This window comes from Nansenia antarctica (genome assembly GCF_963989245.1).
Source record: "Nansenia antarctica genome assembly, chromosome: 2".
Taxonomy (NCBI): domain Eukaryota; kingdom Metazoa; phylum Chordata; class Actinopteri; order Argentiniformes; family Microstomatidae; genus Nansenia; species Nansenia antarctica.
The window spans coordinates 6,671,115-6,687,241 of NC_137675.1; the positions used below are offsets into that span (position 1 = coordinate 6,671,115).

General features: G+C 47.4%; 1 protein-coding gene across 1 annotated transcript in view; it reads left to right on the forward strand.

Annotated features, from left to right (window-relative positions):
* Positions 1–8,410, forward strand: part of LOC308149727 (caskin-1-like) — a gene marked incomplete at both ends in the record, with an annotated part of 58,742 nt that extends 50,332 nt beyond the window's left edge. Inside the window, 2 exons of the mRNA XM_080522624.1 lie at positions 6,199–6,790; positions 8,314–8,410. Coding sequence (XP_080378750.1) covers positions 6,199–6,790; positions 8,314–8,410 — 689 coding nt within the window. The remainder of the gene's footprint in view (positions 1–6,198; positions 6,791–8,313) is intronic.
* Between the last annotated feature and the right edge of the window lie 7,717 nt (positions 8,411–16,127).

Below are 16,127 nucleotides of genomic sequence, written 5' to 3' on the forward strand. Positions count from 1 at the left end.
ACAAACAGATAAGAACTTTCCCCAACCAGCAGCCTTGGATGAACCCTGCTGAAGGCACGATACACCGCCTTTTAGATTGGATGATGCAGAGGCTCATCTGGGGCTAACCTGGAGAGGGGCATCAGGAAGGCCACAATTAAGCGTTATGGAACTCGAAGCTGTGGTATATCGTGGATATCGGCACAGCTAGCGGGGTGGTTAGGCACGACGCAAACCGAGTTCCATAACGCTTTTATACAACGGTTACCACATTTAGCTATCAATATTTCACAGAAGAAAGACGAGACAAACTTTTAATTAATGTATTTTACCGGAACTATGTTTTATTGTAAATGTATTCATCCGCTGGACAGTTGTTTATCGGTTGCTAAGCAACGGTTATAATGTCACTTCGATAACGGTAATATATACAAACGCGGAGCAATATGAAAAGATGTGTCAACATTCCATTTAGCCGTGCGTATATCAGGGATATTGGCACGGCTGGAACGCAAACTGACCAATAGAGACAATGGACCGGATCCATCCGTGTATAATACGACCACAAACTGCGGCTAACAAGGAACCAGCTATCTCTAGTTGAGCCCCACCAAGAAGACCAGCCCCTCACACCCTCCATCACTGATGTGTCCTACACACCGAGCAAGGTGAATGCACGCAAAGGCTGCTGGTCCTGACAGCCTCTCTGGCCGTGTGCTCAGGGCGTGCGCTGGTCAGTTGGCCCGGGGTCTTCACAGACACTTTTAACCTGTCACTGGTCCAAGCAGTTGTCCCACCAGGTGCCTCAAGTCAGCAACCATCGTACCGGTGCTGAAGACTTCTGCTGGCAGTGGAAGTCAATTAGGATTCTGGTCAACATCTACCGGTCATCCTGACAAATCTGCATCCCAGTGTGGTACGGCAGCTGCTCTGTCTCCGACCCGATGGTTCCCTGCAACGGGTGGTGAAAACCGGCCAGTAGATCACCGGTGACCCGGTTCCCTGCCATCGGGGACCTCCAGGCAAGTGGGTGTGTGTCTGCGGAGGGCGTGAGGCGTCATTAGAGACACACCTCTCACCCCAGACACAGTCCGTTTACTTTTCTACCATCCAAGAAGCGGTGCAGGATCCTCAGTAACCCGCACCACCAGCAGGCTAAAGAACAGATTCTTCTCCACAGCTGTCATTCTGCTGAGCGACCCCCCTACCCTGCCCCCCCTCTCCCCCCAACAAGAGACACATTGACTCCCAGTATCAGTGGTACCCCCCTCCCTCCATACCTATCCGCTTGTTAAGTCGTGACGTATTTCCGTGGCCAACGTTGGCTGAGGCTCTGTCTTTGAGATGCCGAAATAATAATAATAATAAATTATATTTATATAGCGCTTTTCCGAGGCTCAAATACCCTGACAATATGGAGAAAACGGTAAAGTGCTGTGTCCCTTGTTGTATGAATAGATCCGAGTCTAAAAAACGATTAAACTGTCATTCTACCGCTGTAGTTCACAGGTACTCCGGTGCGGAGAATTTCTGATTTGGACTCGGAAATGGTTAAACGTCACTTTTGACGTCAGACTTAACAAGCGGATAGTGGCTGGACACTCAGGACTTCAATTTTAAAGCTATTGCACTGCTACTTGTTGGCTCATACCATATTTATTACATTGGTATATATCTATATGTAACATACCTCAAGACCTATTTCCCTTGTTCTGTACATATCATACATATACATATATGGTACTGTACATGTGTACATTTTGTACATTCCCACATGTACAAAAGAAGAGATTTGGTGAGGCTGCATTCTCATTCTATGCACCCAAATTGTGGAATGCACTGCCAGTTTACATTAGGGATGTAACCTCAGCAAATATCATATCGATATGCATCTCATGTTTATATTTGGAGCAGGTTTGGACGCAGAGTGAGGTCTGACTCTGAACCCAGTCACATAATAATAACAGTCATCCAAAGCGCAGCGGCATGTCTGTTCCTTAACCCTCTCGGTCTCGTCTCTTCGGCCGTCGCTCGTTGCTTCTGTCTCTGCCTGTGTAGGTCGTCTCACTTCTCACACACACCCCCAGGTAGCTGGCCCCCGGAAGACAGAGCCCACACACACAACCTAAATGCCAAACGGTGATGGGTATAATCGGCCACAGCTGGTGCCCAATTATCCGCCCACCCACTCTCCACCCGAGTCCTGTAGCTCTCTCTACAGGCCAGACACTCTCCACCACAGTCCTGTAGCGCTCTCTACAGGCCAGACGCTACTGTAACACCTTATTATATGAATGAATGAATGAATGGACTTTATTGTCATTGCTACAGTACAGGTACCAAACAACGAAATTTAGGAGGGGTGGCTCCCCTGGTGTTAGGAAAGGGGAAAAAAAAAAAACTTTTAGAAAATGAATAAAATCACAAGAAGGTAAGGAGCTGGTTTACATAAATAAAGGCTATGTACACAATCCACTGTACTCTACTGCACAGATAGTCAACTAGGGTTGTCATATTGCACAATAGTATTTTTTCACGTTATTTAAAGTGTCACAGTTTGCAGGCTTGAAATGTACATGTTTGTGCCTCAGCACTACACCTGATTTTTTCAGTCCAGCAGCTGCCATACAATCCGTCCAGACTGCCCAGGGCCCAGAACTTAGGTCTTTGCTGTGTTCAGGGCCTGGACGGCCCTGTGGTAGAAGCAGTTCTTCAGTCTGTTTGTCTTAGCGGCCGGGGTCCTGTACCTCCTTTTCGAGGGCAGCCTGATAAAGTGTACGTGCCCAGGGTGGGTCGGGTCCCTGGAGATCTTGGAGGCCTTCCTGAGACAGCGTGTGTTGTACAGCTCTTCCAGAGAGGGGAGGGGGGCGCCGGTGATCTTCTGTGCTGTTCTCACGACTCTCTGTAGCGCATTTCTCTCCGCTGTTGTGCAGCTGTAGAACCAGTTGCAGATGCCGTAGGTGAGGATGCTCTCCACTGCGCCGCGGTAGAAGGCCACCAGTATCTCCTGCTTGTTGTGTTCTTTCCTGAGGCATCTCAGGGTGTATAGCCGCTGTTGTGCCCTCTTGATGGTGCCTTTTGTGTTGTCCTTCCAGGTCAGGTCATCCCGCATGTGATGTCCCAGGAATCGGAGGGTTGAGACTCTCTCCACGCTCTCTCCGTCGATGAGCAGGGGCTGGATCTCGGACTTTTTCCTCCTGAAGTCTACGATGAATTCCTGGGTCTTTGACTTGTTCAGCAGCAGGTTGTTAACCTTGCACAGCTTGCTCAGTTGCTCTACCTCATCCCTGTACGCCGCCTCGTCCCCCCCCGAGATACATCCCACCACGGTGGTGTCGTCTGCAAACTTTACGATGTAGTTGCTGGGGTGGACGGGGGTGAAGTCGTGGGTGTAGAGGTTGTAGAGGATGGGGCTTAGCACGCAGCCCTGGGGGGACCCAGTGCTGAGGCTGAGGGCTGTGGAGGTGTGGGGGCCCACCCGCACCCTCTGGGGGCGGTCGGTCAGGAAGTCCTTGATCCACGCACATATAGAGTGTGATAGACCCAGGTCTAGTAGTTTGGTCACTAGCCTGTCTGGAAGGATGGTGTTGAAGGCGGAGCTGAAGTCCACGAAGAGCAGTCTCGCGTAGCTGTTTCCCCTCTCCAGGTGGGATAGAGTGGCGTGGAGAGTCGTCGCGATGGCGTCCTCTGTGGACCTGTGGGCTCTGTAGGCGAACTGGTATGGATCCAGGTTGGGCGGGAGGCGTGTGAGTATGTGGGCCCGGACTAGTTTCTCGAAGCACTTCATGATGATTGGTGTGAGTGCCACCGGGCGGTAGTCGTTTAGGCAGCTCACCGTGCTTTTCTTCGGGACTGGGATGATAGTTGAGGTTCACTATGTGGTTCAGAACCGACGACGTGTACTGTTCCAGGTCCTCATGCTCATATTCCTGCCATAGGGTGTCATTTAGGCAGATCTGCAGTGGAGCGGACCCTTCTGGCCAGGTTCTGACAGTCTTAGTGGTGATGGGAGCACTTTTCCCCATTGTAGTGTATGCAGGAATCAGGAGGATTGACACATGGTCAGACATGCCTAGATGAGCTAGCGGACTAGCCTTGTAAGCACGTTTGATGTTGGTGTATACCTTATCCAGTGTTTTTTCTCCTCTCGTTGCACATTTCACATGCTGATAGAACTTGGGTAGTACTGCCTTCAGGTCGACATGATTGAAGTCCCCCGCTATGATGTGAATAGCCTGTGGATCAGTGCTTTGTTGGCCACTGATGACTTCATATAGTCGCGCCAATGCTAGGCTGCTGTCTGCGCTAGGCGCTATATACACACATGTTATTAGCACCGCGTTAAACTCCCTCGGGAGGTATGTGGGTCGGCATTTAACAGTCAAGTATTCCAGGTCTGGGGAGCAGTGGCTACTTACAGTTTTCGTGTTTAAGCACCAGCTATCCTTCGGCGATTTTATGATCCCACCTCCTCTTGACTTTCCGCTAAGCTCCGTTCGGTCTGCGCGATGTAGCGTGCGCCCCTCCAAGCTAACAGCTGCGTCCACAATGTTGTCATTTAGCCAGGTTTCGGTCAGAATAATCACACAGCTATCCCCCACGATGTTGTTTTTAGCAACCTGTAGTCTCAGTTCATCCATCTTGTTCGTCAGGGATCTGACGTTGGAGAGGAAAATACTTGGCAAAGCTGGTTTGTTTGGGCTGCGTCTTAATCTTGCTAGCAGGCCTCCCCGGCGGCCACGTCGTTTCCTACGGTCTCGGCGCCGGCGTTTACGCCTCAGGGAGGGGACTGTGAACCAAGGCTCTCCCGGTAGACGGGCGATGTCCTTGTTAATCCTGTATTGCTCCAGGAACTCCGCCGTAAATCTTGTCGTTTTGCGTGCCGACTTCTAATAAGTCGAGCCTGCTGTAGGTACTATATACACAACTGTTCCCTATAAGTACTAAAAAAAAAGTGAACATACAAATGTACTTAAAAACACAATGAAACACCAGTGTGGTAGCCCCCCCAGCTGCAGCGTCTAAGCGCGCGGCCATCTTGGGACATCTGTACTGTAATACCTCATACTGTAATACCTCATACTGTAATACCTCGTACTGTAATACCTCATACTGTAATACCTTATACTGTAATACCTCATACTGTAATACCTCATACTGTAATACCTCATACTGTAATACCTCATACTGTAACACCTTATACTATAACACTTTATGCTGTTCAGTTCAATCTAATCTAATCTAATCTAATCTAATCTAATCTAATCTAAACTAGTCTATAGGCCACTGACAGGGGGCTTTTGAAAAATGTTTTAGGGTACGGGGCCGCTCAGCGTTCAGTCATTGAGGGGCCGCTTTGCGTTGTGCATGAGCTACGGGCTGAAGGAGCGGGTTACCATGGCACTGTTTGTTCTATTATTGTTTTGAGTGTTTTCAGTCCAGGCTTGTTTCAACTCAAAACCCTCTCTCTTTTGCCCTCTCTCTCTCTCTCTTTCTCCCTCTCTCTTTCTCTCTTTCTCCCTCTCTCTCTCTCTCTCTCTCTTTCTTCCTCTCTCTCTCTTTCTCCCTCTCTCTCTTTCTCCCTCTCTCTCTCTCCCTCTCCCTCCCTCTCCCTTTCTTCCTCTCTCTCTCTCCCCCTCTGTCTCTCTCTCTCACACTCTCCCTCTCCCTCCCTCTCCCACCCTCTCTCTCCCTCTCTCTCTCTCTCTCTCTCTCTCTTTCTCCCTCTCTTTCTCCCTCCCTCTCCCACCCTCTCTCTCCCTCTCTCTCTCTTTCTCCCTCTCTTTCTCCCTCCCTCTCCCTCCCCCCCCCTCTCTCTCTCTCCCTCTCTCTCTCTCTCTCTCTCTTTCTCCCTCTCTTTCTCCCTCCCTCTCCCTCCCCCCCCTCTCTCTCTCTCCCTCTCTTTCTCCCCCTCTCCCTCCCTCTCTCTCCCTCTTTCTCCCTCTTTCTCCCTCCCTCCCTCTCCCTCTCTCTCTTTCTCCCTCTCTCTCTCTCTCCCTCTCTCTCTCTCCCTCCCTGTCCCTCTCCCTCCCTCTCTCTCTCTCTCCCTCTTTCTCTCTCTCTCCCTCCCTCTCCCTCTCTCTCCCTCCCTCCCTCTCCCTCTCTCTCTCCCTCCCTCCCTCCCTCTCCCTCTCTCTCTCTCTCCCTCTCTCTCCCTCTCTCTCTCTCTCTCTCCCTCTCCCTCTCTCTTCCTCTCCCTCCCTCTCTCTCTCTCTGCAGAGCCAGCGAAGCGCCTTCCTCCCCAGGTGTCGGTCAAGCCGAGCCCCCCGCCCACGGCGCCCAAACCGGCCAAAGCGGCCGTGGCCTCCACCCTAGCCAGCCCCCCCCCTGCCTCCTCCCCCAGACCCTACACCCCCCTGCCCGCCCCAGACCACCCCAGCGGCCCCTCCCTGTCCCCGGGGCTCCCCCACGCCTCCCCCTCCCCCGCCCAGAGCCCCTCCACCCCCCTGACCCCCTCCACCCCGGGGGGCTCGTCGTCGGCCCCACATCCCGTCAAGCCCCCCCGCTCCTCCATCGCCGGCCTCTCGGTCGACCTGGCCGGCCTGGAGGAGAAGGGGAGGGCGGCGGAGGAGGAGAAGAAGGAGGAGGAGAGGAGAGGGGAGGGCAGGAGAGAGGAGCAGGAGGAGGAGGAGGAAGCGGCGGTGACCAGAGAGGAGAAGAGGAGAGCGGAGGAGAGGGAGGAGGTGGAGGTGGAGGAGGAGAGGAGAGAGGAGGAGGAGGCGCAGCAGAGGTTGGAGGAGACCAGCGCCTCCCTGGCCGCAGCGCTGCAAGCGGTGGAACAGAAGATGAACCAGGAGGACGGACACAACGAGTGAGTCACACACACACACGCACACACACACACACACACACACACACACACACACACAGACACACACAGACACACACACACACACACACACACACACACACACACAGACATACACACACACACACACACACACACAAACCATGTACTATGTACTAAAAACAAGTACTATGTGTTAAAACCATGTACTATGTGTTAAAACCATGTACTATGTGTTAAAACCATTCATACTATGGATCGGGGTAGGACATGATAAGCTTAGGCTTCATCCCTTTCGAACATTGATAGGCCTGTACTCTTCATATTAGTTATTTGTTCTTTTTATTATTTTAAATCGTGTTCGAAATAAAAGATTCATTCATTAATTCATAAACATTCATTCATACTCACCATTCAACTCGTCAACAACTGATCACAACACCAACGTGTGGATATGTAAAGCGGGGTACACACATAAGGATCTTCAAAATCTTAACCGAACTCTTATCTGAGACAGACCCCACACATGAAGATACAAAATCTTGGATTGAACAGCCTTGATCGTATTGTGTGTGGTGTGCGCCGATTTTCCCATTTCAGCACCCCACAGACATAAATAGTTTTGTTACGACAGACTCCAGACTCTCTAGAGTCTCGTTCCCCAAGCCAGAAATCTTGCGTGAACCCATCCTTTTAATATTGCCTTTGAATTACAAAATAATTAAATTAAGATTATATAATGATTAAAGCACTTTGAGCCGCAACGTTGCAGGAAAAGCGCTATACAAATAAAGTTATTATTATTATTATCTAACGTAGTACCCTGACTGACCTGTACGAGACAACCATGTGCGACAGGGCAAATAAAGTGCCGAATAACGAAAAGAAGAAGTCAGCTCGCTTCTTGATTGGCTTCATTCCATCCACGTTATAGTTGGACTCGCGAGCAGGGTTGCCAGATGGGAATGACATTTTCCACCCTAACCACAGTCTAAAACCGCTAATTCCACCAAATAATCTGGCAACCCTAGGATTTCTGGTCGTAAGTATTGAACACATTTGACATTTACGATTGCCGGCCACGCCCATTTTCCGAGCAGGTTGTCGGGAGAGATTGACTCTTAACACACCTCACACCACAGGATTTTGTTATAGGAAAATGTTAAGATCCATCTGATAATCGGGCGTTTCTGTGTTTGGTCGGAAGGGGGAAAATCGGGCCAAAATCGGCCAGAAAATCCTTATGTGTGTACCCCGCTTTAGTTGATTAGTTCTATCTAATTCTATCCAGTTCTATCTAGACTATTCTGTTAACCACTAACTCACACGCATACACAGAGGCGCGCAATGTACGTATGCATTCACACACACACACACACACACACACACACACACACACACACCCTGGGGCCTGTCACTGATTCGTCATTCGTTCATTGATTGACCCCACCACCCATTGACCTCACCACCCACCCGCCAGACATGATGTTATCTAACATCTCTTTTTTCAATTTTCTCCCCCCCTCCCCCCTCCTCCTCCCCCGCAGTTCTCTAGCGGAGGATAAGAGCACAGTGAACATCCTGGACGACATCGGCAGCATGTTCGACGACCTGGCCGACCAGCTGGACGCCATGCTGGACTAAGAGTCGCCATGACAACCCCCCCACCCCCCCCCTCGACCCTCCGCCCCCCCCCCCCCCCCCGGCCATCCTCCTCTGCTGCTCCTGTATAGCGTGTCATATGAGAACTCTATAGTAGACCTCTCCTCTGTGTTGAGTATGAACTGTATAGTGTGTGCGTGTCCGTGTGTGTGTCCGTGTGTGTGTGTGTGTGGTGTGTGTGTGTGTGTGTTCCAAGAATGTACAGTATATCTCAAAAGTGAGTACACCCTTTAGATTTTTGCAAATATTCTGTTATATCCTTTCAGGGGATAACATTATCCTACTGAAACTTTGATATAACTTAAAGTAGTCAGTGTGCTGCTTGAATAACAGTATAGATTTATTGTCCTTTGAAAATTACTCAGTACACAGCTGATGTCTAAACAGCTGGCAACAAAAGTGAGTACACCCCATAGTGAACATGTCCTAATTGTGCCCAATGATGTTGTTTTCCCGCCCTGGTGTCATGTGACTCGTTAGTGTTACAAGGATTCAGGTGTAAATGATAAGCAGGGCTGTTAAATTTGGTGTTTTGGGCACAATTCTCTCTGAATGCTGGACAACATGGCACCTCATGGCAAGGAACTCTCTGAGCGGCTGAAAAAAAGGATTATTGCGCTTCACAAAGATGGCCTTGGCTATAAGAAGATTGCCAACACCCTGAAAATGAGTTGCAGCACAGTGGCTAAGATCATACAGCGGTTTTCCAGGACAGGTTCCACTCGGAACAGGCCTCTCCAGGGTCGACCAAAGAAGTTGAGTCCACGTGCTCAGCGTCATATCCAGAGGTTGGTTTCCAAAAATAGACGTGCGAGTGCTTCCAGCATTGCTGCAGAGGTTGCAGAAGTGTGATGTCAGCCTGTCAGTGCCCAGACCATACGCCGCACACTGCATCAAATCGGTTTGTATGGCCGTCGCCCCAGACAGAAGCCTCTTCTGAAACCGATGCATAAGAAAGCCCGCAAACAGTTTGCTGAAGACAATGAATCCAAGAACATGAGTTACTGGAACCATGTCCTGTGGTCCGATGAGACCAAAATAAACCTGTTTGGGTCAGATGGTGTCCGGCGTGTGTGGCGGCACCCTGGTGAGGAGTACCAAGACAAATGTGTTTTGCCTACAGTCAAGCATGGTGGTGGCAGCATCATGATCTGGGGCTGCATGAGTGCTGCCGGCACTGGGGAGCTGCATTTCATTGAGGGACACATGAATTCCAATATATACTGTGACATCCTGCAGCAGAGCATGATCCCTTCTCTTCGGAAACTGGGCCGTTTTTTAGGGCAGTTTTCCAACATGATAATGACCCTAAACACACCTCCAAGATGACAACGGCCTTGCTGAAGAAGCTGAAGGTTAAGGTGATGGACTGGCCAAGTATGTCTCCAGACCTAAACCCAATTGAGCACATGTGGGGCATCCTCAAGAGGAAGGTGGAGGAGTGCAAGGTGTCCAACATCCGTGGGCTCCGTGATGTCGTCATGGAGGAGTGGAAGAAGATTCCAGAAGCAACCTGTGCAGCTCTGGTGAATTCCATGCCCAGGAGGGTTAAAGCAGTGCTAGATAACAATGGTGGTCACACAAAATATTGACACTTTGGGCACAATTTAGACATGTTCACTATGGGGTGTATTCACTTTTGTTGCCAGCTGTTTAGACATTAACAGCTGTGTACTGAGTAATTTTCAATGGACAATAAATCTATACTGTTATTCAAGCAGCACACTGACTACTTTAAGTTATATCAAAGTTTCATTAAGATAGTGTTATCCCCTGAAAGGATATGACAGAATATATGCAAAAATCTAAAGGGTGTACTCACTTTTGAGATATACTGTATGTTTCTGGATGTGTGTTTCTGGCTTCTTAGAACTCATGGTGTGTGTTCTAAGAACTCTACGGTGTGTGTGTGTGTGTGTGTGTGTGTGTGTGTGTGTGTGTGTGTGTGCTACAGTAGAAGGCTGTAGATGTAGTATCAGAGTCATATACTATATTTTCAGAATATACCATATATGGCTGTCTTCCTCCTCCCCTGTTCCTGGTTGCCCTGGAGGCCACGCCGCTGACGACCTCTGACCTCTAGACGACACCCAATCACAGCTGAGCCTCGGGTGGCTGTGTGGACAAAGAAGCACAAGCGTCTTCCTCCTCTTCCTCCTCGTCCTCCGGGTGATGGACCCAGCCTTGGTGCTGACCCGTCTGTCACGGCACAGAGAGCATTACAGCACAGAGACAGAGACAGCTGAGAGGACACGCACACACACACATGCACACACACACGCACGCACACACACGCACGCACACACACGCACGCACGTGCACACACACACAAGCAGACAAACAAAAACAGACAGACAGACAGACAGACAGACAAACAGACAGACAAACAGACAGACAGACAGACAGACAGACAGGCAGACAGACAGACAAACAGACAGTCAGACAAACAGACAGACAGACAAGCAAGCACAAGGTGTCTAGCACAAAGACATTCCGAAGACTGTCAGACAGAGAGACAGGCAGACAGACAGACAGACAGACAGAGACAGAGAGACAGGCAGACAGGCAGGCAGACAGACAAACAGACAGACAGGCAGACAGACAGGCAGACAGACAGACAGAGCACAGAAATCAGTGGTGTCCAGTGGATGTCATTTATGCAGAGGAAGGAAAACAGCACAAGCTCACTGCCACACGTTGGCCTGAGGAGACGCCACCGGAAAAACAAATTCCTCTGCTGCCCTCGAATGGCCATTTATGGTAACTGCAGTGTGTGACACTGTAAAGAGGCCCTTTCCGCAGGAGGAGACAGGACCCCCCCAACAACTGTCACTGTTGTCATTGTCAGTGTAGTTAGCGCTGTTGTTGTTGCTGTTGTTATTGTTGTTATTGTTGTTGTTGTTGTTGTTGTTCTCGTTGCCGTGGTGTGGGTGTGAGTGGTTGTAGCCAGTTTTCTTGTGTTGTTGTGTATAACTCCCCCGGCCCCCCCCTCTGATACCTCAGACCCCTACATTAGATGTTATAACAATATGGTATGATATTATATTTGAACTAAGAGCTGCAGTTCATTGAATACTTACAGCGGCGTTCATAATGACCCGTAAGCCCATGGTCCAGGGAGCCCTGCTGTGGCTAGGCGAGCTGATGCTAACGCTGATGCTAACGCTGACGCTAACGCTACTGAGTATGGCTGTCGTTTTGCTGTTCCGTCATAGGGCTGATTGAGTGTTTTAATCCCAGTTTAGCTGGACCTGCTGAGAGGGACTCTGAATATGATCCTAGCTGCTCCTATCTTCCCTCCTGAGTAGAGTCCCTCTTCTGGACCTCTGTTACACAGAATAAAACAGAAAAAAACAACCTGTCAATAGGTTTAAAGGGAGCAGTCCCCACATATGAATATGCTCTGAGTTTTAAGAAGTATATATCTCTCCTACTGTTGTTAAAACCATCATATATATCAGACAGGAGCAGAACAGGCAAACCATATTGATCAGTCGTTCATCTCACCTGCTCTAACCTTGACCCCCCCCCCACCACCACCACCATACTGATAGCTTCTTCAATTCCTTCAGTAATTCATTCAGAACACACAGACACACACACACACACACACACACACACACACACACACACACACACACACACACACACACACACACACACACATACCTCTGCTGTATACCCCCTGTAGTAAAGCTTCGCTTTCCCCGTCAGCATTGAGCTGTCCCAGTGTTCTAATAGAGAAAACTATTTAAATGATTTATAAAGTGTATTATAGAATATAAAGTATCTGACTATTTAAGCTATAAGAGCGCCCCCTGCTGTTGGAAAGTGAGACTGACTGTAAAGTTCTCATTGGAACAGCAGGTTGTTGCTCCAGAGTGTTACCAAACTCCCCCTCCCGCGTGTCCACCGCTCTTCAGTTACTCTCCATCAGTTGTCACATATTTTTGTGCCTTGATTGTGTTGTCGAATGTCTTACGAAGTCTTATTTTTTCTTCTTCTTTGTTCGTTTATTAGTAGACGGTTTTGGAAAAGTCTCTACATTCATTATGTCATGTGGTTATCATCCTCTTCGCAATTGTGTTGTCTTATGTCAGACTTATCGGTTTATAAACCCCCTCGAAAACACTTTATAAACCTGGTCTCCTGTCTGTTTCTCCATGTCGTCAGTCCTACCCTCGGTCCTCCCTGTTCCGTGATAATCGTATAGGCAAGACAATGGAATCATGACATGATGTGTTTATTCTTCAACATTGAAACATAATTGACTTTTATTTTTGTGCTCTTTAAAAACAGGCTATAAGTTTGAAGTGTAAAAGTGGATCAAAGTTGCTAATAGTGAATAAAGTCGATTGGAGGTTGAGCTGATGTTGAGACTGTAATAACGTTTGAGTAATGGTTGTGTTGTGTGGGAGGTTGTGTAATGGTTGAGTAATGGTTGTGTTGTGTGGGAGGTTGTGTAATGGTTGAGTAATGGTTGTGTTGTGTGGGATCTGCCATGACGATCCATTGCTGTACAGCTGTGCTCAGAATAAATGTTTAATTTAAACCCTCATGCGTTGCTTCTGTATTTGTACCAGGGGAGGCTAGTGGAGGTAGAAATCAGAGGACAGGCTCATTGTAATACAGATTTCTACCTCCAATAATAAATAAGGAATTGGATCACTTGACAACATTCCTCATTCCATTCCATGAGCCCGTCCTCCGATTTCTACCTCCACCATCCTCCATCTACTACTGTACAGTGTCTCTACTTCAACCCACTTCTATTCAATGGCTCTGTAGAAGGCCACCTTGTATTACAACACATCTACACTATGAGAGAGAGAATGAGAGGAAGAGTAATGAGAGGAAGTGAACATGGATGCTCTTTCTTTGAGATGTCATACCTCTGACTGGATAGCTAGCTATAGAAATAACACAAGAGGAGGACCATGTGGGCTTTTTATTTTTAGATTAAAGCAATGATGAATGTTGGGGTGGCGATTGTGTTGAGGGAAGGGGGAATACAGGAGTGTGTTGTGTTGAGGGAAGGGGGAATACAGGAGTGTGTTGTGTTGAGGGAAGAACAGGTGAGGGATGGGTGGTTTGAGTGGGGGGAGAAATGGTGTATGGGGTGTAGTGGGAGGTCAAGTTGGATGTAAAAGATCTTCTCTACAGTCTGTGGGTCTTCTTGCATGGAAAGCAACAAAACCTGGAGAGGACTGAGGAGATGTGCTTGGGCTTCTTCTTGGTTCTGGTATCAGCAGCCACTGTGTCTGAACAGATGACAGACAACAGGATATGACATCATACAACTGCGTCTCCATCCCATAATGTTAGCATTGTGTGTAAGATGGAGAAAGTGGTGGGAAAAGATAAATTAATATTTCTACAGATACTGTACAAGATATCAGAATCCACAGGTTTGTGTGTGTCTGATGTTCTTATTTTCTACTGTAGTTTGGTTGTTTTCAAAGACGAAAGATCAATGGGTGAGCTACAACTGAAGTCAGAAGTGTACATACACCTTAGCCAATTACATTTCAAGTTTTTCATAATTCCTGACATTTAATACTAGTAAACATTCCCTGTCTTAGGTCTGTTAGGATCACTAAGTCTTTATTTTAAGAAGAGAGAATAATTTATTGCAGCTTTCATTTCTTTCATCACATTCCCAGTGGGTAAGAGGTTTACATACACTTAGTTAGTATTTGGTAGCATTGTGTTACAGGTAGCCTTCCACAAGCTTCCCAAAATAAGTTGGCGAACTTGTGTCTCATTCCATCTGACAGAACTCATTTCCAGAACTTTTTCAGTCCTGCCCACAAATCTTCTACAGGGTTGAGGGCAGGGCTTTGTGATGGCCACTCCAACACCTTGACATATTAGTGTCGGTGTCCTTAACAGACTTACCTAAACTGTAGTTTGTTAACATGAAATCTGTGAAGTGGTTAAAACATTAGTTTTAACCTCATAGGAGCCAACGGACCCACAGGTGGATCCGAAGTGATATAAAGAGTTTACCTCGATCAATTCTCTTCATCGATATCACATTTTTTTCACAACTTTGCATGCTATACGATGCCACCATTTTTTCCCCGAGACGGTAAACACGGCCTAAGTCACATCCAGTTTTCTCCAACTGGAGAATGTGTCATGTCCGGTTTCAACGCCGAATTTCCATACCATTGGTCGGCCAACCCAAAAAAATCCCCCCCCCCCCCCAAAAAAGGAAAAAAAAGAAATCTGATACATGAGAAAGGTCAAAGGTCAAAGATGGTGCCAAAATATCTCCAAATGGCCTAAACATATAGGTGTCCGCCTAAACATACCTGTACTAAAACAGGTACAAAGTTGCATTTGCTCACATTACTAGCATCGACTTTGGCACAAGTACTAATAAGACCCTGGAGTACTGATTCCTAGATGATTTGGGCTTCGTTATCAGGTTTCCAAGGTGATATTCACTGTAAAAGCTGTTGTTTTTTTAGGCGGAGACTGGATTTTAGATGTTTTATAATGTTCTAGCTCTATTTGCTCTGACACCGTAACATAGATTTTGATTCTGACACTTCTACAGCCACCCCACAGGTGTTAGCTTTCATTTGATAACAATATCATTATGAAGGCCCTTGTGATTGTGGAGATATTCTATATTCACTGTGGGCATGTCATTTCGAGCAGAAAACCAGAAAAATTAGGTGGATAAGATCAGGTAATGACTTCAACCTAAATGTATGTAAACTTCCGATTTCAACTGTACACTGGTTTGACTGGCTGGGGCTGTAATGCTCCACCTGCTTCCCTGTTCAAACACAGGTTCACTGTTCTAAACTCCACCCTGAACCAACTGACACGCCGAGCAGCGACACCAGGACGACCGGAACGCTGACTCACTCACCGGGGAAGGTTTTAGACAGCATAGGGCGTCTGACTTAAGCGTTATGGAAGGAGAGGCCACTTATATCGATATCCACAATATACCACGGCTTCGAGTTCCATAACGCTTTTATACACCGGTTACCACATTTATCTATCAATATTTCACAGAAGAAAGGACAAGACAAACTTTTTCATGAATGTATTTTAATGGCACTATGTTTTATTGTAAGTGTATTCATCCGCTGAACAGTTGTTTATCGGTTGCTAAGCAACAGTGGTAATGTAACTGATAACGGTAATATATACAAACGCGGAGTAATATTATGACAAGATGTGTCAACATTCCATTTAGCCGTGCGTATATCATGGATATTGTCACGGCTGGAACGCAAACTGACCAATAGAGACAATGGAACGGATCGATCCGTTGAAAAAGTCAGTTGACACATCGTGAGTTTAGAATGAGAAGGTTCTATCTCCGTTTAGGGTAGTTCAGAGATATTGAGCATCAAAGTTTTTACATTCCATTATGTTTTGTGAGATGAAACCTTTGTATTTTATTAATTACTAACTCAAAAATTGCAACATTTTTAAAATAACACCTCACAGGCATTAATAAACACCTAATGGATCAGATTGTGTAAAAAACTCAATTTTGACAAAAATTGAGATAGAACCATATAATTCTAACGTCACGACATTATAGAAGGCTTAGGACAATTAATTAACATTCATTTCAACACAGTCTAAGGTGTGGTGACCAATAGGACGCCCCGCCCCTTCACCACTTGCTAGGGAGGGAAGTTAAAACAGAAGCGCGAACTCTTGGATG